Here is a 24,863-nt window from a genome sequence, read left to right as displayed (position 1 = left end):
ATTTATGCCAGTTTTCCATTATGACCTATTCTGTTAGTCATATCAGAACTCTGAGATGACACTTCATAAGCATCCCACAGCTTTTGCTGCATGAAGGTTTATGTTAAGTGCTTTGTTCGTCATAGTGCTTTTATGTATTTATACTTTTAATTACACAGTTGTCGTAGCTGCTGCTAGTAGCAAGGATGTTCAGTAAATTAGGTGTCTGCTCCTTGTTGGTATAGGTATTTCTATGGAAAAGGCCAACAAGCTTATAATTAGGTTTCACTGTAGCTCTCTCAAGGAAAATATTACCTCCCTCATTGTCTGATATCTTTGATACCATGCAACTGTAATATATGCCTTCTTAAGCTTCGTGAGAAACATTGTATAAGAATGTAAATACCTTTGGATAACATTTGGATAAATATTCAAGATATTTAATTGAAATTTCTCAATACTGTATCATTAATTCCACAGTAAGTTTATTATCATAATGAAAAATATATCTTAAAGGTTATTCATATGACTTTGTTTTTTTCTATCAAAATATTTACATTTAAATTAATCTATCAATGATGTGGGATTTTTTAAAAATTAAAGTTTATGTCCATAGGCTGAAGCAGGAGGGTCCCTGGATCTTCTCATGGTTGTCTTGCACTCTCATATACTAGTATCCATGCAGCATGTGTGCTGTACTATGTTCTTCCTGGCCATGCCACAGAAGATACTTTTTGAATCTAAATATAAGAGAAATGCTACTTGACTATGTAGGCATAAATTCCAGAGTGAGCATGAAATGTCTATCTAGATTGGCCTGGGAATTACTAACTCATAAAGTGATGGAGATGGAGAAATCTCAATAACATGTTCATATTCTTCTTACATAATTGAACGCAAACAAGCACTATTCTTTCTGCTAAAACAAGACCAGGAATTGATTGCAATTAATATCACTTGTTAATGTGACTTGTTAATTTTAAAAATTTGAGTATCAAAAATAAAGCAGGAGGAAAAAACCCAAAATATTCATGATGTCAAAATGCAATTGAAACAATATTCCTGAAGAGTTTGAAGAGCATGTAACATATTTGCATTACTAAGTTAAAGTGAAAACAAACTGGAAGAACTATGGGTTGAGACCTGAGATATTATAAAGGACGGATGGACAAAGACTATTCCTGTAACCAAAAGAATTGAAAAACATAGATGGATGAGTGATAAAACTCTTAAAATTGCTAGTCAAGTCAAGTTTATTTCGATCTAAGGATAGATGAGAAACAAAAGTAAAATGTGACAGAAATAGAATCAGAAGTCTAAATGCAGTGTTCCAGTGACCTTCTCATAAAGGCAAAGAGAACTATTATAATAAATAGTGTGAAGCTATAGAAGAGAAAAACAAGAAAGGAAAAACAAGAGATCTGTTTCATAAGATCCAAGAAATCAAAGGGAAATTTAAAGTACGATAATGTGTGCTGAAAGATCAATGTGGATATAAATGGAACATGACAAAATGAAGAAAAGATGGGAACAATATGCTGAGGAACTGTACAGAAGAGATGAAAGGAAGAGATTTCGTCCAAGAATACTCTTTTGAAGATGAACCCACAGTTTTAGAAAGCGAAATAAAAGCTGCACTGAGAGCAGTTGGAAGAAACAAATCACCAAGAGCAGATGGGATATTAACAAAGCTATTCCAAGCCACAGAAATGAAGTCCATCAAAATCTTAACAAGAATATGCCAGCAAATATGGAAAACAAAAAATGACCCACAGACTGGAAACACTCAATCTATATGCCAATGTTGACAAAAGGAGATGGCAAAAACTGCAACTATCAGAATATTAATTTCTCAAAATTTTACGATGAAGACTGTTACCTTATACAGAATGTGAAGTGGCAGATGTTCAAGCTGGATTCAGAAAAGGAAGAGGCACAAGAGATTGAATTGCCAATTTACATTGGTTACTGAAACATATGAGAATTTCAAAAGAAAATCATCTTGTGTTTCATTGGTTAGAGCAAAGCTTTTGACTGTGGATAATGAAAATTTATGATTGGTTTTAGAAGAAGCAGGTGTGCCACAACACCTGATTGTTTTGATGCACATCTTGCAGTCTGGACAAGAGGTTATTGTTAGGACAGAATGGGGAGAAACATAATGTTTTCCAATTGCAATACAAGGATATATTCTATCTCCCTATCTTTTTAATCTATGTGCAGAACATATCATAAGAAAATATGGATTATATTTAGATGTAGGTGGAGTGAAAGCTGGTGAAAAGAACATTACAAATTTGAGATATGCAGATGATACCGCATTAGTGACAGAAAACAGTGAAGTCCTGAAACAAGCGGCTGGCCTGGCTGAAGACGAGGAAGGCGCAGGACCGTAAAAAACTGAGACGTCCGCCGCCACAATGGCGAACTCTTGTTTAACCACGGGCCATCTTGCTGAGTTCAATCCTGACCACCCCGAACGATGGGAGACCTACACCGAACGGATCGAGTGCTACCTGCGGGCAAACATGATCACGGACGACAACCGCATGAGGGACGTCCTGTTGAGTGTCTGCGGAGAGGCAACCTTCGAGATCGCACGCGGTCTCTCTGCCCCCGCGAAGCTCACCGAGAGGACATACGGGGAGGTCGTCAGACTCCTCACAGGGCATTTCTCACCCCAACCGTCCATCGTAGCCCGCCAATTCCTCTTCCATAAGAGGGATCAGAAGCCCGGGGAAACGGCGGCAGTCTACCTGGCTGCTCTCCGGCAGATCGCAGGGAACTGCAGTTTCGATAAGCGGGAGGAGGCCCTGAGAGACCGATTTGTCTGGGGCCTCCGAGATGAAAGGCTGCAGCAGAAGCTCTTCGCCAAGGAAGAGCTCACCCTCCAACAATCCTTCAACAAGGCGATGGCCTTTGAGAGAGCCACCAAAGCATACAGCCACCCACGTGGAGAGACCGTCCACCAGGAAGAGATGGCGCCTGGCGGGCCGGAGGACGAAGAGGCTTTCCAGCTCCGGCGGCCACAAGGGACGGACCCAAGGGCCCCCAAGAGACAGCGAGCGATGGAAAGACCCTCCACCATCAGATGCGTCAGCTGCGGCGACCCCCACGAGAGGAGGGACTGTCCATACCGCAACATGGACTGCCGAAGCTGTGGAAAGATGGGCCACATCGCTCGGGCTTGCCGGGCCAAGAACAGCCGCCGGAGACCGACAGCGCATCACGACTCCACCAAGGCCCACACGACAGCGTCTACCAGCCTACAGGTATTGAACTTGTCCCTCTCCGCCCCTGACAAGGTCAAAATGTCGGTCCTCATCGAGGGCGCCCCCTGTCTTATGGAAGTAGGTTCCTCCATCTCTATTATCTCGGAGGAAACCCTATGGAAATTATGTCCCTGCCGCCGCATCCAACTGAGGCCGGCTGACTTTGTTCTAAGGGACTTCCAAAAAAACCCGGTATGCATTGCGGGCTGGGCCTGGGTACGGGTAAAGAGAGGAAACTTCAGGGGACTATTGGATATTCTGGTGGTAAAGCGCCAGCTCACCACCCTATTGGGGCTGGCCTGCTTCCAACCACTCGGGATCCAGTTAGTGGAGGTGGAGCAGGTACAGGCGAGCAGTTTTGAGGACGTCTGCCGAGAGTTCCCAGCAGTATTTGACGGGTTCCTGGGGAGCTACAAAGGGCCGCCCATCACGCTGCCCCTCGACCCCATGGTCAGACCGATCCAGCTCAAGGCGAGGCGGGTCCCATTCGCCTTGAAACCAAAGATCGAGGCGGAGCTGGACCGCCTCACAGCCCAGGAAGTTCTAGAACCAGTGTCCTATGCGGCCTGGGAAACCCCCATAGTAACACCGGTAAAGCCCAATGGGGATGTGAGGATCTGCGCTGACTATAAGTGCACGATCAACAAAGCACTCCAGGACAACCCCTACCCTGTCCCGGTGGTCAGCCACGTACCAGCGGCATTAGCGGGGTCCAAAATTTTTGGGAAGTTGGACCTGGCACAAGCGTACCAGCAATTGCCGGTCGACGCCAAGACCGCCGAGGCTCAGACCATTGTAACCCACCGAGGAGCCTTTAGGGTTCGGAGGCTACAATTTGGGGTTAGCGTAGCTTCGGGGATTTTCCAGAGTATAATGGACTCTCTTCTTAACGGGATTCACGGAGTACAGCCATTTTTTGACAATGTTCTAATCGCCACCCCAGACGCAAGAGAGTTCAGCTGCCACCTCAGAGAGGTACTCCGCCGCTTCCAAGCGGCGGGGCTGAAAGTCAAAAAAGAAAAATGCTTGCTAGGAGTACCGCGGGTGGAGTTCCTGGGATTCGCCATGGACGTGGCAGGAATCCACCCGACGGAGGAAAAGACCAGGGCCATAGTCCAGGCCCCAGCCCCACGTGCAAGGCGGAGCTACAGAGTTTTTTTGGGTTGTTGAACTTTTATCATTCGTTCTTGCCCCACAAAGCAGCCATAGCGGAACCGCTCCACCGGCTGCTGGACAAACAAGCCCCGTGGGTTTGGGGCAAGTGCCAAGCCACTGTATTCCAAGCGGTGAAAGACCTCCTTGTTTCGAACGCCGTGCTTCACCACTTCGATGAGGGCCTGCCGCTGATTCTGGCTTGCGATGCTTCCCCGTACGGAGTGGGCGCAGTTCTGGGTCACCAGCTCCCGGACGGGAGGGAAGTTCCGGTGGCGTACTATTCACGGACACTGACCCCAGCAGAGCGCAACTACGCGCAGATCAACAAGGAGGCGTTGGCAATCGTGGCGGAGGTGCACAAATTCAACAACTACCTATATGGTAGGCGTTTCACCATCGCCACGGACTACAAGCCGCTCCTAGGCCTCCTCGCCCTGGACCGTCAGACCCCCCAAATTTTGTCACAGCGAGTCCTAAGGTGGAACCAATTCCTGAACTCATACACTTACACCCTAGTACACCGCCCGGGCAAAGCCATGGGGCATGCGGACACCCTCAGCCGCCTGCCGCTTCCCGTGATGGACCCAGATCTTGCCCCGGCCCACTTGGTGATGCTCATTAAGTCTCTGCCCGAGCGGCCCCTACACGCCGCTGAGGTGGCTCGGGCAACAGGCAGGGACCGTATCCTTGCACGGGTTTTGGACTGGGTGGGGAGGGGGTGGCCCATGGGCAAGGTGGACAGTGAGTTCAGGCCGTTCGCATCCCGTAGGGATGAACTATCCACCCACAAGGGGTGCATACTGTGGGGCAGCAGGGTGGTGGTTCCCCCCCATGCGCAAACAGGTACTAGAGGCCCTGCACGAAACCCACCCGGGGATCGTGAGAATGAAAGCCCTGGCACTAAGCTACGTGTGGTGGCCAGGTATGGATGAGGAGATAGAGGGGTGGGTGAAAAGGTTCCAACCCTGCCAAGAGTCCAGGCCCGATCCGCCCTCCGCACCAGTCCACCGGTGGGAGTCCAACCAGCGGCCGTGGTCCCGTCTCCACTTAGATTTCGCCGGGCCGTATCGGGGGCAAATATTCTTCATACTGGTCGATGCCTACACAAAATGGCTAGAGGTGATCCCGGTAGCGTCTACCTCCACGGCAGCAGCAGTCAGAGCCTTGCAGAGGGTCTTTTGCACGCACAGGATCCCCGATACCCTGGTCACGGACAACGACACCGCATTCACCTCCTGGGAGTTCCGGGAGTTCATCGGGAGATACCTAATAAAACACATTAGGTCCACCCCTTTCCATCTGGCCACCAACGGCCAGGCCGAACGCATGGTGCGAACCACCAAAGAGGCTCTGGGTCGCATTGTTCAAAGGGACTGGGACCACCGCCTCGCAGCCTTCCTGTTCCATAACAGGATCATTCCCAACCCAACAACAGGGTCCAGTCCCGCGGAGCTGCTCATGGGGAGGAAATTGACTACCAGGCTAGACAGGCTACACCCGGACCGAGCCACTGACGTCTGCGGATCCCCAGAAGTCAGGGAAGCGGTGCGGGGGTTCTTTCCGGGCAATCCCGTCTATGCAAAGAACTTCGCAAGTGGTCCAGAATGGGTAGCCAGCTGGGTACTGAGGGTGACGGGGTCCCAATCATATGAGGTAGCGACCAAGGGGGGCCAGGTTCTGAGGAGACACATTGATCAGCTCCGCCGCCACACCTTGCCGGAGGAAGTACACAAGGCGGAGGAAGTGACGAGCGAGGGAGAACCAGCAACGGAAACCCCAGAAGCGGCCTCGCCAGCGCCGAGCCTGCCGACGTACGATTCCCTGAGGCCGGCTGATCCTGAACTGCACCCAGAGCCAGCCCGCCAGCCATCGAGGGAGAATCCCCAAGAGGCGGCCCCCTGCCCGGGGCCTGTTTCCACGTTGCAAGCAACCCCACGGCGATCTACCCGGGAATGCAGGGCGCCAGCCTACTGCAGGACTATGTATCTTAGACTAGGGGGGGAGGAGTGTAGTGTCTTGCGCTTTAACAAAGCACCACGCGGCCCTGCAGTAAAGGGCGACTAGGGGAAGTCCCTGGGTCACCCAGCGCAGCGCGGGAATAGATTCCGCCTTTCAAGATCAGCGGCGGGAAGTTTGACTGGCCAGGATTGGGCTGGCCAGCTAGGGGGCTGTTCCGGGATAAATGTATATAAAGCGGGTCCCGGCCCGCGTGTGCTGTTCTGTGATGTACCATCCATTAAAGCATGTTGCCTTCAGCACGTCTCGTCTCTGAGTACATTACAGGAGGGAACAGGATTGTGACTGCGAGGTAAGCTGTGTGCGAAAACGGTCATAGTAATGACTACTGAGGAATTACACAATTTCAAGCTTGACAATGAAGAAATTTAAATTGTTCACAATTTTCTATTTCTTGGCTCATCACTAACCAAAAAGTAGACTGCAAACAAAAAATCAGGAGGAGACTTGAAAACGGCACCCTTGAAGGAGCTAGAAAAGATTCTAAAGTGTAAGGATATGTTGCTGGCAACCAAGATCAAGATAATTTATACCACAGTATTCCCCATACCGTAATATGGGTGTGAAAGTTGGACAATGAAGCAAGCTGACAGGAAGTGGATTCAATGTGATGTTAGAGGGGAGTATTACAGATACCATGGGCAACTTAAAACACAAGTGGGTTCTAGATCAAATCAAGCCTGGTCTGTCCCTAGAAGCTAAAATTACTAAACTGAGGCAATTGTACTTTGGTTACATTACAAAAACAAAGAGTTGCTGGAAAAGGCAATAATACTAGGAAATCAAAGAAGCCATGGTCCTCACTTGCAAGACCTGAGCAAAGCTGTTAATGATAGAATGCTTTGGAGATCATTAATTATAACACAGAAGCAACTTGATGGCACTTAACACACACACATTCTTCCTCCTCCATTGTGAACATTTTTGAACAAATGTTAGTATTTTGAATATATTGTTGTTTGAACTCCCCATGGAACATCTGAAAATATCACTGCATGTCACAATGCAGAAGTTTTTATTTAGATGTTAGATTTTTTTTCCTACATCGTAACTGTGTTAAAATTAATATACTTGGATTACAAGAAGTACTCTGAACAGATTTTACGTGGTGGTTCATTATTAAAATATTTGTACTTCTGCTTTTCTTCTTGGTCAAGGAGGTTTATTATTTTATTATAGTTTACCTGCCCCCAAAACAAAATTTAACCATTATTTTTTTTTAAAAAAAACCTCTTGTCCAAAGTTCATGTGAATTGCCATGCAATAATGTGTGTATGTATGAGGAATACAAAGACATTAGTGTTGGAATAAGTTCAATTTGCAGCTCAGCTAAAAAGCTTACTTGATGATCTTGGGCCTGACATTCAGTGTAACCTAGCTCAAAATGTTATTGTGACTAGGGCTTTTTTTCCTGGGGGAATGAAGCAGAATGGAGTTCCGGAATCTCTTTGTGGAAACAAAACTCTCAAAAAAATATAAGTTCATGAGGAGGGGCGCCTGTGTGTTTCTCCTTCATTTTCCTCTTGAGAGTCCCAGCACCTCTTTTTCCAGAAAAAAAGCCCTGATTGTGAGGAGTAGTCATGTATGCCATCTAGAATTGCTTAAAGATAAAATATAATAGCTTAGGTATAGAGTTGGTAAATATGCAAAGAAGTTTACCATTACCTTTGTTCCATTTTATTTGCTTGTTTTTAAAGGGAGACAACATTATATTCAGGAAGGCACTCCTGAACTGAGTAATTCTGTTTAAGTAATTGGTTTAAATAATTGAAACTGATTATTAAAAAAGGGCATCAGTTCTGTTTAATTTTTCATTATTCATGAGTTTCAGATATCTCCAGAGAAGTTAAAATAAACTCCCAAATTGACTTTGTAGCAAAAGATTACAAGGTTGACTGACTTGGAACTTTGGCATATTTTTTTTTCTTTTTTGGGGGGAGGGACCTTTCATAAAAATGGATGTGATTTTTTTTTTCTCAGTACATTTCCTACTTAAAAATAATACTGAGAACTAGGTTGCCAGTAAGCTTGAAGAAAAATGTCCTGTTCCTTTAAAAGAAGCTTAATGCATAGAAATGGGCAACTGAAGCTTTTCAGGGTGTGGAGGTAGATAACATCACCTAATTTTTTTAAAAAAATGTACCATAAAGTCTGTATTAAAGGGACACAATATTTTTTCTCCAGGCAGCTTGTGATTCTAAGGTTGTCCTTGTAAATGTTTATAGTATGGCAACACATTATGGAGTGGTGCAGAGTGGCAAAGCTGCAGGCCTGCAGTCCTAAGCTCTGCTCATGACCTGAGCTCGATCCTGGCACAAGCTGGGTTCAGGTAGCTAGCTAAAGGTTGACTCAGCCTTCCATCCTTCCGAGGTAGATGAAATGAGTACCCAGCTTGCTGTGGGGAAAGTGTAGATGACTGGGGAAGGCAATGGCAACCACTCCGTAAAAAGTCTGCCGTGAAAATGTCGTGATGCAACGTCACCCCAGAGTCGGAAATGACTGGTGCTTGCACAGGGGACTACCTTTACCTTTACTTTTAGAAATATTTCTGTACTGCCCTGAACTGGATAGCTCAGGCTTTCTCAATCTCATTAGATCAGTGGTCCCCAACCGTTTTGGCACCAGGGACCAGATTGCCGCCACTGCCGCCGCCACGGCCCGCCCTAGGGTTGCAAAGTCCAATTCAAGAAATATCTGGGGACTTTGGGGGTGGAGCCAGGAGCAAGGGTGTGACATTCATAATTGCACTCCAATGGGAGTTCTGGCCATCACATTTAAAGGGACCGCACACCTTTTTAAATGCCTTCCTTCCATAGGAAATAATGAAGAATAGGGGCACCTTCTTTTGGGGCTCATAGAATTGGACCCCCTGGTCCAATCTTTTTGAAACTTGGGGGTATTTTGGGGAGAGGCACTGGATGCTATGCTGCAGTTTTGGTGACTCTACCTCAACATGCAGCCCCTCCAGAGCCACAGATACCCACAAAATTCTCCATTATTCCCTATGGGAATAAATCTCCACATGGAATAATAGAGTTCCCAGTAGACATTTCCCTCCCCTCTCCCTGCTTTCTGATGACCCTGAAGCAGGGGAGGGCCTCCAATCTGGGGGATCCCCTGCCCCCACCTAGGGATTGGCAACCCTAGCCAGCCCCTCCCCTTCCCCCACCCCCACATGAGCAGAGGAGCGAGGAGGCTTGGAGGAGACAGCCCTACCTGCTTCAGCAGGAATCGGGCTGATTGTAAATCGTTTGAAGAGGAGGCTGGAGGAGTTTCACCCCCTCCCTCACTTCTGGAAGTGAGCGGGGGGGGGGGGAGAGAAGCCTCCTTCAGCATGCCATTGAAATAAGTTAGAATTAGCCCAGGCCCTCCTGAAGCAGTAGAGCCGAGCCTCATCCCCCTCTCCCCCCCGCACAATCAGAGGGGCGCTGCGATGAGGCTTGGGCAGCTTTGGCAGGAGCTGGGCTAATTCTAACTTATTTCAATAGCGTGCTGAAGGAGGCTTCTCCCCCTCTCACTTCCAGAAGTGAGGGAGGGGGTGAAGCTCCTCCTCCAGCCTGCTCTTCAAACACCCTAGAATGAGCCTGATTCCTGCTGAAGCAGGTAGGGGTGACTCCAAGCCTCCTTGCTCCTCTGCTGGCAGGGGAGGGGGGCGGAATGCAGTACTGGGGAGGGGAGGGGTAGGCCATGGTGCCTCATTGTGCATGGAGGAGGGAGTGCGGTGCCGCTTTATGGCGCTGCAAAGGGAAAGTGGGGGGGGGCGGCAGGGGAGCGGAGGTTAGGGGGGCAGCCCAGTTGCTAACAGGTCATGGCCCGGTATTGGGCTGCGTCCTGGGGGTTGGGAACCCCTGCATTAGATCTTGGAAGCTAAACAGAGTCAGCCCTGGTTACTACTTGGATGGGAGACCACCAAGGAAGTCTAGGATTGCTATGGAGAGCAGGCAGTGGCAAACTATTTCTGAATGTCTCTTGCTTTGAAAAACCCTAGGGGCTTTCCGTAAGTTGGCTGCCCATACAGCACAGCAGTAGTGGAGCTTCTGCATGTCAGGTTTCCCCACATTTCTCCTGTTCTCTGTTTCCTGACAACAGACCTTCTTACTTCCCTGAACCACCAGGACTTTCCCAGTATTTTTTAAAAATGAAAATTGTATCAGTATAATGTTATTGCAATACTTATAAAAGGTTCTCAGCTTCCATTTTTACATTTAAAAAGAGGATACTCTTTCAATGAAGAAATACACATCTTTCCTTCATATCTATGCAACAAAAGGTGCTAGAGACTTCCTTAAAAATGAGAGCTGGAAATTCAAAGAACCTATTACACATATTGTTATAAACTTTTTTTCACTATAACAGTATTTGGTTGCTAACTTTAAAAAGTAAAAAAGTCCTCCAGTGACAGGAGGAGGAAGTGGCTGCTGTGGAAGAAAATGGCTGCTATGTCACCAGGTCCAAGAAAACCCAACTATATGGCAGCCATCCAGGCTTTGTGGTCATCTTTCCCAAAACTCTAGAGCAAAACAGTTTTGAGAAAGATCAGGAAAAAGCTAGAACAATCCTGAGAGGTGCTTGAATTTACCATGGTGCTGTAGAGAAACGGGAAAATTTCTCCACTTCCCTACAGTATCAAATCTAGAGAAAATAACCTGTGTGGAAATGGCCTAGGTTAACTTTAATTACTGATTTCAGTGTTTTGGCAAAAACTCTTTTTTTGCTAGAAAGCCATAGAGTTTGCCTAAAAACTAGAGCATTGTCACTTGATATCAACAACATGATGACGTCACTTCTGACTGACGTCATCACACCAGGGACATTGCGTGATGACATTCCTGTTTGGGGATGAGGTTTCCCCTGCCAGCTAACTGGGGGCCAGTGGTTTGTTGACCCAAAGACTGGGGGATCCATGTTGAACCAGGCCATGTGTGTACCTATTTAAGATTAGGTAGATATAAATTTTATAAAGAACACAGACAAACTCAAGTATATATATATATATATATATATATATATATATATATATTTTTTAAAATTAAAACATGCTTAAAACATTAGCACTCACTGGTCTTAAAGATGCTTTTTTTTGTATTTTTCCCATGGAACAGGGCAAAGGAAGATCTGGCTCTTTCCTTCTGTTGTGTATGTGGACTCCCTTCCCCAGGGGACTGGGGGGGGGGTGGAGCCTCAGCCAATAGAAGGAAGAGGCTTGGCTCAGTATCTCTGCTGTGCAATTGAGAGAGCCTGGCAAAGCAAGCTGTTATGTAGAGGGAAACAAGAGAGAGGGAGAAGGAAGCAGATGACAGCCAGTTGCTCAGGGGCCTGATAGGAGCCCTCCAGGGACCTGATTTGGTCCTCGAACTGCATGTTTGACACCCCTGCCCTACAGGGTTAGCCATAAGTCACTTGTGACTTGACAACACTTTCCACCACCACCAACTTGTCTACATGTCTATATTAGAGGATTAGATATCTCCACTATTATTCAGGCTGTGCAGATGTTTGTGATAGCAATTGAAGCCCCTGCATAGAATGCATAATTGCTTGGAGTTGTTTGCTGTGTGTCCCTCCAGTAAAAAATACCCTACAACTTTTAAGCAGTGTTAGGAATATCCAAATAAAAATATTTCCTACAGTTCCAGAAACATGATTATGTATATTGTGTATATGTTGTATATATTTTCCTGCCAAAATTGTGTGTATTGTCATGTTCACACTTTGATGTGATTCATTTGCAGGAAGACGTGCCATCTCAAAACCACATCCTCCAGTTGTAGGCCATGTGAGTCATCACAACATTCAGCTAAACTGGGACTTTGAAGGCCAAAGAAACGGACCTCAGGAGCAATGGATAAAATTTTCCATTGAAGAAGAGGATCCCAAGTTACATACATATGGACTAATTTACACGTAGGTGCAGTTCTAGCTCTATCTTTTCCAACAATTGAAAAAGTTGCGTATACAGAACCAATTGAGGTAAACCCTCTAGATCAGTGATTCTGAACCCAGCCTTTAGCTGTGGATGCAGGTACAAATGGAATACATGTAGATATTTCTTCAGACTGCAGACATTTCATCTTTCCCCTTACACCTCAGTGGAGTTAGTACTTTTTGTTTACTTGAAAGGGGTAGTGTCTATAACCCTGGAAAAGAATCAACAATGAATAAATTAACTTTTTCCCTGTTAAGGACCCTGTTGTCCTAGAATCCTGGGTACAGGCTATATAGATCTTTATCAGTGGTCTTCTGGTTCCTGCTGTTGTCAATCTCCCTATCCATTTCACTTTATCTTCTGTTTTTGTTGCTATATCGTTTCACTTCTAAAAAGCTTTCCTAGTATAGTATAGTATAGTATAGTATAGTATAGTATAGTATAGTATAGTATAGTATAGTATAGTATAGTATAGTATAGTATAGTATAGTATAGTATAGTATAGTATAGTATAGTATAGGCTGATTCACAGTATCATTGATTGAAACTTCTGGAGGCCAACATTAGTTATTTGGCTATTATCAGTTGATAGCTGTTCCAACCATTTGGGGGAGACAGTGTATACATTTTAAAATAAATTAATAAATTTGCAGCTTGACCTGTCAGTGACTTACTGAGTCATCATGTATTTCCTAGTCATCAGAAATATTCTGTCTAGGCTATGACACTAGGTGGCAGAATTAGACTGTTTGAATACCATCTCTACCCTGCTAGCAGTATTTAAAATTTAAGGTATATTTAATGCTCTAGGAAACAATCTGCTTGCAGTATCAGATACTTTACAATATTTTTTGCTTTTTTAGATAAAGCAGGTAACATATGCAAACATTCTGCAATTTTTATAGATTTTTTTGGTTACTGAAACACTAGGCAGAGATGTTAAAAAGTTAACTTTTTACTCTTGAGAGGGCAGTGCTGTTCCAAAATGTGTTAGAAGTGTTGTACAGCTGTTCCAATGCTTGCCTTTTTGAGCTTTCAGTATCCATAGCTTAGGTACATAGCCAGTGTGAGATGTGTTCTGTGTTTATTTTGTGGGAGTCACATGGAACATGGAATTTTTATATGCAGTCAAAAATACATTATTTGCAGTGAGGAAATGAAGCCATATATTGACTCAACTGAGCAAAAATGCCATGTATATTTCTAAATAGTTGCACATCCATTATAGATTTGTTTAATTATTTGCATAAATTCATAACCACAAGTGTTGGTTACCATATGGATGCAACTTTTGATACCATTAGTCAGAGCATTTTTCTGGAAAAAGAAGTGCCAGAACTCTCAAGAGGAAAATAGAGGAGAAACACACAGCGCCCCTCATGAACTTTTAAACATTTTTTGAGAATTTTGTTTTCATAAAGAGGTTCTGGAAGTGCATTCCACTGTGTTCTCCCAGAAGAAAGTCCTGCCATTAGTGTTTTGTATTTTTGAAGTTTAAGAGCAAAGGTACCATACAGGTCCATTTTTAAAAATGAAAAAATAATATTCTTTTATAGGGGCTATGCACGGCAACATGTTGTGGAAGGTCTTGAACCTAGAACAACATACAGATTTCGACTTAAAGTGACAGATCCTGCAGGGGATTCTGCTTATAGTTCACCAGTTTGTGTAACTACAACAAGTAAGTTCATAATTTGTTGCTAAATGTTAAGCATTCTCAATTAAAAAAGATTTACGTAACATTTAATTGCCCCCCAAGTCGGAATAAAGAATCAGACGCAAGTTATTGGGTATAACTAAGGGCCACTTTATTAAATTATAAGTAACAAATGGCAAGGGCTAACCGAAACTGTGGCTTGGTCAGGCCCAGGGGTCTCAACAGACATGTCCCCTGCCATTCCACAGTCCAGGGACCCAGCCCCCAGCTGAAACTGTACGCCACAGCTCCCGCCAGGTCAGCTCAGCAAGAAGGCAATCCCCAGAGGGTCCGTCCACTAGACGCACGTCTCAATGGAAGGCACCCTCCAGTACTGAAACTGAGGCCTGGTCAGGGCCAGGGGTAACAGACCCCTCCCCTGCCATTCAACGGGCGAGGAACCCAGCCCCCACCCGGAGCTGTGTGGCACAGCTCCCGCCAGGCCAAACCAGCAAGAAGGCAAGCCCCAGAGGGTCCAACTACCAGACGCACATCTCAATGGAAGGCCCCTCCAGTCAAAGGACGGTCTGCATTCTCCCGGGTCATCAAAGCCCACGTTTGATCCTGCCAGACCCCTAACCCTCCCCAAGAGGGGATGCTTTCTGGTCCTCCCCTAGCCGCACAGTATCATAAGCACAGTAAAACCTGCCAAAACTAAAGTGACCAACCTATTTAACAGCGCCTCCCTATAGCCAAATCCGCAATCCACTGATCTGCTATGTAGGGTAGGCAAAAAAACACCCGCAGCAAACTGCCAATCAGTTGGGGAGCAAAAAATTCCTACCCGGCCCCCCAATCCTATGAGGCGACCAGTGCTTGCCTACATAACAAACAGGGCGAGCAGAAGGGAGGGCCGATCATCTGTCGAAGACTGAGGTAGGGGGCAGATGGTGCTGCCTTTACAGCAGCAAGCTCCGCCCCCTCAGAATTGCACCCAAACAGGCAGAAGAAGTCCTCCCTTTTCCTTCCAGGGAGGCAAAGACATCCCTGCAGCCAAGCAGCGATGCTGCTGGTTGCTACAGATGAATTGCCCCCCAAGTCGGAATAAAGAGTCAGACGCAAGGTATTGGGTATAACTAAGGGCCACTTTATTAAAGTATAAGTAACGGCAAGGGCTAATCGAAACTGTGTCTTGGTCAGGGTCAGGAGTCTCAACAGACACCTAGCCGCACAGTACCATAAGCACAGGAAAACCTGCCACCACTAAGGCCAAGCCTCTGCTTAGGCCTTAGCACCCACCAGAAGGCCCAATGCCACCCGCAACCCTTGCTAAATGTCTCTCAAGAAAAGCATATTACCCTTTTCAGAGAGATGCCCCCAATCCCCTCTGTAGAGGTAAGGGAATTTAAGGTAGTGGCCGAACCCCCCCCCCCCTTTTAAGGTTTTCCTAATCTCCTTGCTAGCCTTGTGACAGGCCCTCTCGATGCCTGCAGGGTCCCAAACACTATGGCAAAAGGGGGAGAATCATATCCGGCCGTATTATAATGGTTCCAGGCCATCTCACTTTAATGGCCCTAAAATCATCCCTGGCCTGCAAGGCCAACACCTTGCCTTTTACTAGCCCGAGATAATTTCCACACAGGTGAATAACTAGGACCTGGGGAGGAGGGACAGCATTCCTGTAGAATAACCATGGCAGTAGGCCAGGCCAATGAAGTCCCTGGCACCCACGCCATTCAATAGTGACCCATTGGCTGAGTCCCAGCTAAGACCTGACCAAAGTTCTACAAGCCTGATGTGCAGCCCAAAACACATAACTGTGCCCACATATGAGAACTCAGCCCCTCTGGCCAGGAGCAACAGCATCTAAAAAGAAAAAACAGTCAAACTAGAAACAATAACCATAAAATTCATGTTACAAACCACACAACGTTAGGAATTAAATTAGGGAGTTAAGGCAGCTTAGCTAAAGCCCGAGAAGTCACAACCCAAAACTGATGTTTTTTCAGTGGACTTCTGTTGAGGTGACAAAACAAAAATCCATCCCTAGGACTGCGTACTGCTCAGAGCATGTGCCCAGCTCCAAAATGGTTCCCTTGCGATGCTGGTCAATCTTAGAGCGTTGAATGGTAATGACCGCCTTACTGTCCACCAACCTCAGGACCTGTGGCAACAGAGCACTACCAGAAACATCATTTCAGGAGTGTGCCATTAGCTCATTGACTCTGAGGGCCCCAAAGAAGGCAACCAAGGAAGCAGCATGAAACAGGGTGGATTCAAAATAAAATGCACACACTGCGTCTCAAACCCCCTTCAAGCCCCTAAGAATCAAAGCGGAAATAGACCTCCTAACATCAGGATTAGGCTCGGCCTCTCTAGTCCAGCCCTCCAGCATCTTCCGCAGATGAAAGTCTGCAGTTTTCTCTTTATACCCCAACAGCTTACTAGCAAAAGCCAGAGCAGACAGGCATCCCCTAATGGATCGCACAGCCAATCCCTTACCTTTTAAAGAAACACAATAGTGAAGCAACTGCTCCACCGGGAGGGGCCAAACATTGCAATACCCTACCCCTAACCTAAGACTTCCTGGTACTGTGTGCTATGGCTAGGCCTATTGTTCTGCAGGCCTCAGCTCTCCAATCAGCCACAGCTCCAGGGGCATTTGCGCCCGCTCTCTATCGGCTTCTGGGGGCCAGCTGATGACATCTCTCCATCTGTTCATGAGAGTGTGTGTCAGCCACTCCATTATTCACCCTAGGAACATGCTTGGCTAAAAACAGTATGTTAAGCCGCAGACAACGCAGAGTGAAGGCCCACACCTATTTCATAACCCGTTGAAATTTGGATGAAAGGGAATTTATCACACCAAAAATGAATCGTGCGATTGGCCATATAACTCCCCCACAACCAAACAGCAACGAGAATGGGAAAGAACTCAAGAAACATAAGATCTCGGTTCATACCCACCTGAACCCATGAATCTGGCCATATATCTTTGCACCAATGTCCGCAACCCCCCCCCCCCCTCAAAACCTAATGACCCAGCAGCATCAGACATGACCTGAAGCTCTGCTTCAAGTTTCATGTCCTCCCTCCAAAATGAAATCCCATTAAAGGGCTCCAAAAACTCCTGCAGCCAGATGGACGGGGAGAAAGAGGTCCCACCGTCAGACAGGACCCCTATTCCAGTTTGGTAATTACCTCCACCCCCCATCCTGCCTCTTTTGGTCCTTATGTGGCCGGGCTCTGGGGCAGTTACTAAAGGAGTGAGAGCCACCCCACATGGGGCCTTCATGCCTGTGCTGGCAACTCCCAGCAAAGCAAGCGGGGCTGAACCGCCTGCCCCGCTGAACTGCAGAAAGAAGACGATGAAGTCACAGATGTCCTGGCAACCAAATGGCTGCTATCAGAGCGGTTGCCCAAGTTTGGTCACGCAGGGGACAAGACCTGGAGCCAAAGCTGCTGGTGGATGTGGTTCCACTGCAGGGAAGGGTATAAGGCAGCTCACTTTCGGAACTCCTAGTCATATTGGAGCCAAGTGGGCCCATTAAAACATTGTATACTCCTTATAAATAATATCCATATACTGGATCAGTGAAGCACCCATCCAAGGCTGAGAGCATGCTATCAACCAGCATATATGAAAAACGCAGGAAGCCAATAGGCCGAGGTCCTGTCTACTCTCCGCTTTTTCAACTTCTCTTTCTCCTTATCATCTAAATCCTCCTTATCTTTCTTCTCCAGCTCACGGAATAGGAGGGAGAAAATATTCACATATTCACTCTTTAAAGTCTTATCTTTTGTTGCAGGCAACAAATGATCACCTAAGGGTAAAGCTAAGTCCCCAAAAGGCAATGCAGTAAAAGGGGGCAGACCCATAAGAAGCACTGAAAGGAGAAGGAAAGCCCCATCCTCTCCAACATGGGACCTGGCATATCTTGCTGCCCAGCTACTGGCCAAGCCCCGTAGGAGCCAAACTGCCCGGCTGGCCAAGACCAAGCTTGCTATGTACCCATGCCAGGAGAGGGGAAGGTACATAGCCCCTGTGGCAACACTGGGCGCCGCTGCAGCAGCAGGGCCCAATGGGCCCCCACAGCCAAGCCAGCCCAGGGTATGAATGCATAGTGTTTCCAGCTTTATTCTCAGATCCAACCAATACCAATGCTGACCCTGTTCCAGCATCCATACGAAGTGGACTGGCACCCCAGTCTGAGCCATCGGACCCTCTGGCTCCTCCAGTGACATTTCCAGCGACCTGCCCTCAAGGATAGACAACCTGGTTAAAATATCCGCTTGAAACATAGCCTTAGGATTTTTCCCATCATCTGAGCCCTGTGGGTGAGGAATGCCAGATGCCTGCTCCAGTGCCCTAAGCCGCTGCAAAATGGCCCTATATACCACCTTATCGCCCTCGTCAGCTGGACGATAAAGGGGGGAGATGGCCTTTTAGGTGGGGCCTTAGGTGCGGGATGTTTTCTCTTGGATCTCCCTGTGCTTTTTTTTTAACCAGGCATTTTAACAATACCCGTAAACCAAACTAAGAGCAAAGGCACTCAAATATTTGCACTAAAATGGCTGCTGCTACACAGCACTCAAAATGGCTTTTCCCTTTGTTCCTGAAATAAAGCCAACAGAGAAGCTGATAATGCCTGCTGCTCTACTGCCCTTAATATGGCTGCCCTTTTACCCAAGAAAGAAAAACCACAAGGGGAGCCTAAAATGGCCAGCAACAGACACCCTGTGAGGTGGGTGGGGGCTGAGAGAGCTCTTACATCAGCTGCCCTTTCAAGGACAACCTCTGCCAGAGCTATGGTTGACCCAAGGCCATTTCAGCAGGCACAAGTGGAGGAGCGGGGAATCAATCCTGGTTCTCCCAGGTAAGAGTCTGCACACTTAACCACTACACCAAATTGGCATTTGGCTTTTCACAGCACACACTACCCAATCCTTTAACAACAGAAAGGAGAGCGAAAAAATGGCAATGACCCAGAACCAAAAGGGGGGTGGGAATGATAACCCACAATCAATGAAGTAGCAAAGGAAGCCGCCAAAAATCCAGCCTCCCCACCCTTTTAAGAAGAGTTCCAATTCCACCAGCACAATGCCAAATCCCCTTCTTAAGAAGAAAAAAAAGGGGAGGGGAGGGAAGAAAGGGTGTGTGAAGTTTAAACAGGCCATTAATTAGAGAGCCATCTCTCCTGTGCCGATCCCACGCTGTCGCATTAGCAGGGGCCTTATCAGCAGCCCCGATCTCCAGCTCACTGTAACAATGCAGAGGAAAGAAAAGTCTGGGGGGGCCTTATCAGACTCCCGATCAGTACAGCCTGCAGGAAAGCAGGGAGTGAAACTGACAAGCCAAAGCAGGAGCAAGCCAAAAGTGCTCCTGCCCAGCCCTCTCAGCCACCCGATCTCTGCTTAAGGGAAACTGAGATGATCCAAGCAGGAGTGAGCTAAAAGCTCTCCTGCCTCCACCAATCGTCTGTCGAAGACTGAGGTAGGGGGTGGATGATGCTCCCATTACAGCAGCAAGCTCCGCCCCCTCAGAACTGCACCCAAACAGGCAGCAGAAGTCCTCCCTTTTCCTTCCAGGAAGGCAAAGACATCCCTGCAGCCAAGCAGCGATGCTGCTGGCTGCTAGAGATGAATTAGCAAACCATTGAATGGAAATCAATGTAAATGAAGTAAAATTATTATGCAGCACTACTCCAATTAAATTATTTATGCAGCATCTTCTCCAAACTATTTTAAACTTTGTATTTGCATTTCTTCTCTGTTCTGTAAAAGAAAATTCTGAACTTGAAATTTATGTTTGCTATTTGGGTGTCATTTTTATGCTGCTCAAACCTTGCTAAACCAAAAATAGAAAATAGGACAAGGTCTCATCAGCTACTTATTCCATTGCTCTGATATACATCAAAAGAACATTTAATATCTAACAATGCAATCCACCATTGACTCTGTAGGCTCCCTCTCCTCAGATCAGCACAGGTAATAAAGCTCCAGCAGATGCCACACAAGCCTAGAAGCTAGATACCACACAGCCTGAGTTAACTAAAGACTGTGCAGTGCTGTGTTCTGTCCAGAGAATGATGAATTTGCTCAGCTCCATTGGTGTGGGATGACAGGAGGAAAAGTTAAAGTAGTGTATCAGGATGCAAGATACTGTTTCTATATACTAGGGCAAAAAACCTCTCTTAATAACATTTTCGTTCTCATTTCATAGACATCTGATTCAAACATCAGTCTATATATCATTTACAATTGGTATTTTCTATTTTGTCTCTTATAACGTTTCTACTCTCTAGGATTCTTACTTTGGCTTACAACTACACATTTTAGCTACACATTTCCTGAAATTGTTTAATCTTATTCAGTATATTATACAGTACTCACTCCTTATTTTATGCATTCTTTATGTACAAACATGTTATTTCTTAGTGTCTCTATTTCCACACCTATACTGCACCCAACCAGTCATGCGATGGTTGCCAAGTCTTCTTGTTGTCTTGTATATTTTCTTGTAATTTTGCAGAGAGTAAGTCCATTTCAGTTACCATACCATACCAAACCTTTAATGGCATAACATTTGCAAATAAAATACACAGAATATAAAAATTTAAACATTGGAGATAAAATCAAAATGAAACCAAGCTTACAGATGCATTCATACATGATCAGATTTAAATTTAAGGATGTCAGCCAAAAATTTTGCCACAGCCTTGCTAACCTCCCCCTCAGTATCATTCAATAAATAATAACAGGGTGGCAGAATAGACAAATCTGGGGAGAAAGAAAGCTTGCAAAATAAATTTTATGGAGATTATGATAAAAGGAACAATCAAGCAATATATGCTGAATTGAGTCGGGAATATTCACTCCACAGGAACAGAGTCTATCGCCTGAAGGGACTCGATGATATCTCCCTTGTAAAACTTTGGAGGGAAACACATTTAGTCTAGCCAACATAAATGCCCTGCGATGACTTGGAATGATTAAGTCTGATAGATAATGGGGCATTTTGCCGCAGAAAGCATGAAGACCTAAGGAAGCTGGGGAGCAAATATAAGGGCCATAGTTTCATTTCCTCCAACTCCCACAGTCTCAGTTTAATACATCTGAAGATATATGACTCATCAGAAGTAAAAAAATCATCTATCCCCAACTGATTAAGTTTAGACATAAGCACTGCTGTCCAGGATGAAATACATGGGTCTCTTTTCATACAATCAAGGAGGCTGTTAGAATCTGTTCCAAAGTGAATTTTTAGCCAGAATTTAAACACTGCAATCCAGGCTTTTGTCTCCACCAACGACTGACCCACTTCAGAGCAGAGAGCAAAGTAGGACACACATTTTGGCATACCAAGAATTTGTCTAAAGAATGAGGCTTGAATGCCCTCCACTTTCCTGGTAAATGCTGAGATCCATATAGGGATACCATAGAGAATTTGGGCTAGTGTTTTAGCTTTGAACACCTTAATTGCTGCTGGAACTAATTGGTTGCCCCTTGAAAAGAAAAACTGTTTAATTTGATCAGCCGAACATTTAGCCAAGTTGACGGTGTTGTTACGATGTGAAACCCAGCTTAATTTGTGATTAAAAGTGATCCCCAAGTATTTAAAATGTTTTGTTTGCTCAATTGTTGAGTTGCCAATAAACCATCTCTGTGGGCGCCAGCAATTTGAAAAGACAACTACTTTAGATTTGGCATAATTGATAGAGAGTGAATTACAATTACAGTAGTCATAGAAGGCATTCAAATACCTTTGCAGGCCCACACTTGTGCAAGAGAGGATGGTAGTATCATCGGCATAAAGTAATAAGGTGACTGCTTGGCCTGTTAGTTTAGGCGGATGACCATTAATAGGGTTCAAAAATTGTACCAGGTCAGTTAAAAATAAATTAAAAAGATGTGGGGCCAGCACGCAACCTTGTTTAACCCCATTTAACACTGGGATTTTGTGAGTCAAGTCACCACTAGAAGAAAATTTCACTTGGCAAAAAGTATTAGAATGGAGTTTCCTCAAGAGAAACAGCAGATGAGGGTCCATTCCCAGGTAAACTAGTTTAATCCATAGTTGGGCTATATCTATTGAATCAAATGCGCCCTTCAAGTCGATGAAGGCAGCATATAATTGTCCTGGTATGCATATATTTTTCAGCAAGGAAGGCAAGAGTGCAGCAATGTTCCATAGCAGATTTGCCTTTGGAGAAGCCAATTTGTTCAGGACCTATGATGTTGCCTAGGCGTATCCAGTCAGTTAATCGGAGTTCTAAATGTTTGGCATACAATTTGCCCACTATAGATAATAAACTAATGGGGCGGAAATTTTCTGGTAACTTCAACACCCCCTTTTTGTATATTGGGATAATTATAGAATCAAGCCAAGAGTCTGGGATGCAGCCATGCAGATCAATGAAAGAGAACAATTTTGCAAGGGGCAAGAGCCACCAATCGGCAAACTTTGTGAATACCTCAGCGGGAAGGCCATCAGGATCTGGTGCTTTACCCACTTTTAAATCCTTCAATAAATCACTGATTTCCTCTAGAGTTACTGGAGGCCAGACCAGCATATCAGTAACTGTGGGGTTTGCTAAGATAGGAGGGGAGCAGCAAAAATGTTAGAGAAGTAATCAACCCATGTTTGCGCATAAATATTTGGGTCAGTAACACAATTGTTTTTTAGATTACCTGAAATTATTCTCCAGAAAGCCTTATTATCGTTAGATTTTATCGAGTGGTAATGTTGGCCCCATTTATTCTGAAAGAAAACTTTCTTTTTGGATGTAATAAGCTCCAGGTAGGCTGTCTTACAAGCAATATAGGCCTTAATTTTTGTTGGGTCTGGAGTGACAGGTCTCTTTAAATTGTGCTCTTAGTTCTTATTTCCAAGCTAAACAATCTGTATCGAACCAGCTAGAGAAACTAGACCTAGACAAGATTACAGGTTTAGCTTTAGCACTACAGTAATCAATTAATAATGAGAATTTCAGTTGTTTCTAAAAGTTTCAGAACAAAGTCCGCTTGTTTAGGTATTTTTTGTGTTTTCCGTTGTTTTGCATATATTATTCTTGCTGCAGTTACAGCATGGATCAAGAATTTAATTATCAGTTTGGGAAGCGAATCTTGGCAAATACTTAGCAAGTACATCTCATTATGCTGTATATCTGTCTTTGAAATTTTTTATAGACAACTATGAATTTGTTTCCAATAACTTTTCGCTAAATCACAGTACCACCACATATGATAAAATGATCCTTTCGATTTTTGACACTTCCAACATTTATTTGAAACGTTTGAGTGCATCTTCACCAATTTATCCACTGTAATATACCATCTATAAAACATCTTATAAAAGTTTTCTTTGAAAGAAACTGATCTTGTAATTTTGATATCTTCTTTCCATAATCTCTCCCAAGTGTCTAAGTCTATATTATAACCAATGTTTTGTGCCCATTTCACCATATTGCCTTTTACTATTTCATCTTGCATTTTCATAGTTAGTAAATAATTATAATTTTTTTAATCTTTGGGAAGATGGCGCAGTGGTACTGAAGTTATTAGCTGGAACTCCAGCTGATACTTCTGATTGTGAGCCTTAGAGGGGGTTCATTCAGCTGAACACCCCTTAAAAGGGCATCGGGAAGATGCTCCCTAGCAGAGAGAGTTTGTGGAGATAGTGAAGAGACAGTGGTCTCTCTACTAACTCCGCTCATTTCTCTTGCTGAGGCTTACAAATGCCATTGGCTGGTCAGCTGTGACCCTCCTGTCACCCTGGAAGATTGAAGGACTTTAAAGGTTTAAAGATCATAAAACAGTAAGGATCTCTTATACTTTCTTGGAGAAAATCTACTGGCAGAACTTTGCAGGGAATTCTTTAAAAACTAACACTGCAGAAGTAAACTGATTGGCAAAGCATTTAATTCTGCTCACAGTCGGGAGAGTGTGAAAGAAATAACAGTGTCTAAAATAAATAGAGCTGGAAGGCTGGAAGGTTAACAGGCCTTTGGAGCTATAATATTATATATATATAGTAGCTGTAGGACCTACGCAAGAGACTGGAAAGGAGAAAGGGGGGGTCTTTGCTGAAAACTGGCTTAGTTGAGGCAGCCACCCCTTTTTTGAAGAATTTGGGTAATAAAAGTGACAGTGATTCTTAGCATGTGTGGTCCCTCTCTGTCAGAAGATTGGCTTGTGATATTTACCTGTGATGTAGCTGTTTTTAAATGGCGGTGTGATTGAACTTCTGCTACTGGAAGAGAAGGCGTGATGTGGCATAGAGGAATACTGAATGGGATCTGAAAGAAACGGTCATCTGGGAGAAGTGAAATAACTCAGCTAAGAAACTATTTGAACATTTGATTGCTGGAGGGTGTAAGGAGTTGTGTGGGAGGAAAGCTGTTGGTATGGAATTGATTGCTGTAGGAGAGTAGTGGGGGTGAAAGAGAAGGAGGTGGCGTAATGGACTACTGGAAAGGATGGTCTACAATTGCAGCTTGGTGGTTGGGAGGTGCAAAATCATTTAAAGTGGTCTGGTTTCTTTCTTTTTGAAGGTGGTTTGTGAAACTGAAGGCATATATAGATTTCTAAGGAAACTTTTATTGGAAAGGGTGGTTGGCTCAGAAGGCAATAGAGAGGAGTACCAGTAAAGTTAATAACTAATAAATATTTTCATTTGAATTGAGTAAACTGATCTGACAAAGGAAGAAATTGTTTTGAAAATGGATCCAAAAGAGACTAAAATTAAAAGAGCTTTACAAAGTACCTGGAATGCAGAGATCTGTAGCAGCAACAATTGAGCAAGATGTGATAGGGAAATTACAAAAAGCGATGATGGAAGATTTTAAACAGAATCAAGATGCCTTGCAAGATATTAGAA

The 24,863-nt window shown here is 44.9% G+C and overlaps 1 protein-coding gene across 1 annotated transcript in view; it reads left to right on the top strand.

Moving 5' to 3' along the window:
* Positions 1-24,863, top strand: part of FANK1 (fibronectin type III and ankyrin repeat domains 1) — a 76,646-nt gene that overhangs the window by 8,490 nt on the left and 43,293 nt on the right. The window contains exons 2-3 of the mRNA XM_060241438.1: positions 12,155-12,326; positions 13,905-14,029. Coding sequence (XP_060097421.1) covers positions 12,155-12,326; positions 13,905-14,029 — 297 coding nt within the window. The remainder of the gene's footprint in view (positions 1-12,154; positions 12,327-13,904; positions 14,030-24,863) is intronic.

The sequence above is a fragment of the Heteronotia binoei genome, chromosome 6 (assembly GCF_032191835.1).
Source record: "Heteronotia binoei isolate CCM8104 ecotype False Entrance Well chromosome 6, APGP_CSIRO_Hbin_v1, whole genome shotgun sequence".
NCBI classification, from domain to species: Eukaryota; Metazoa; Chordata; class Lepidosauria; order Squamata; family Gekkonidae; genus Heteronotia; species Heteronotia binoei.
The sequence above is the reverse complement of the archived record's forward strand: the minus strand, read 5'-3'. Positions and strand labels throughout refer to the sequence as shown.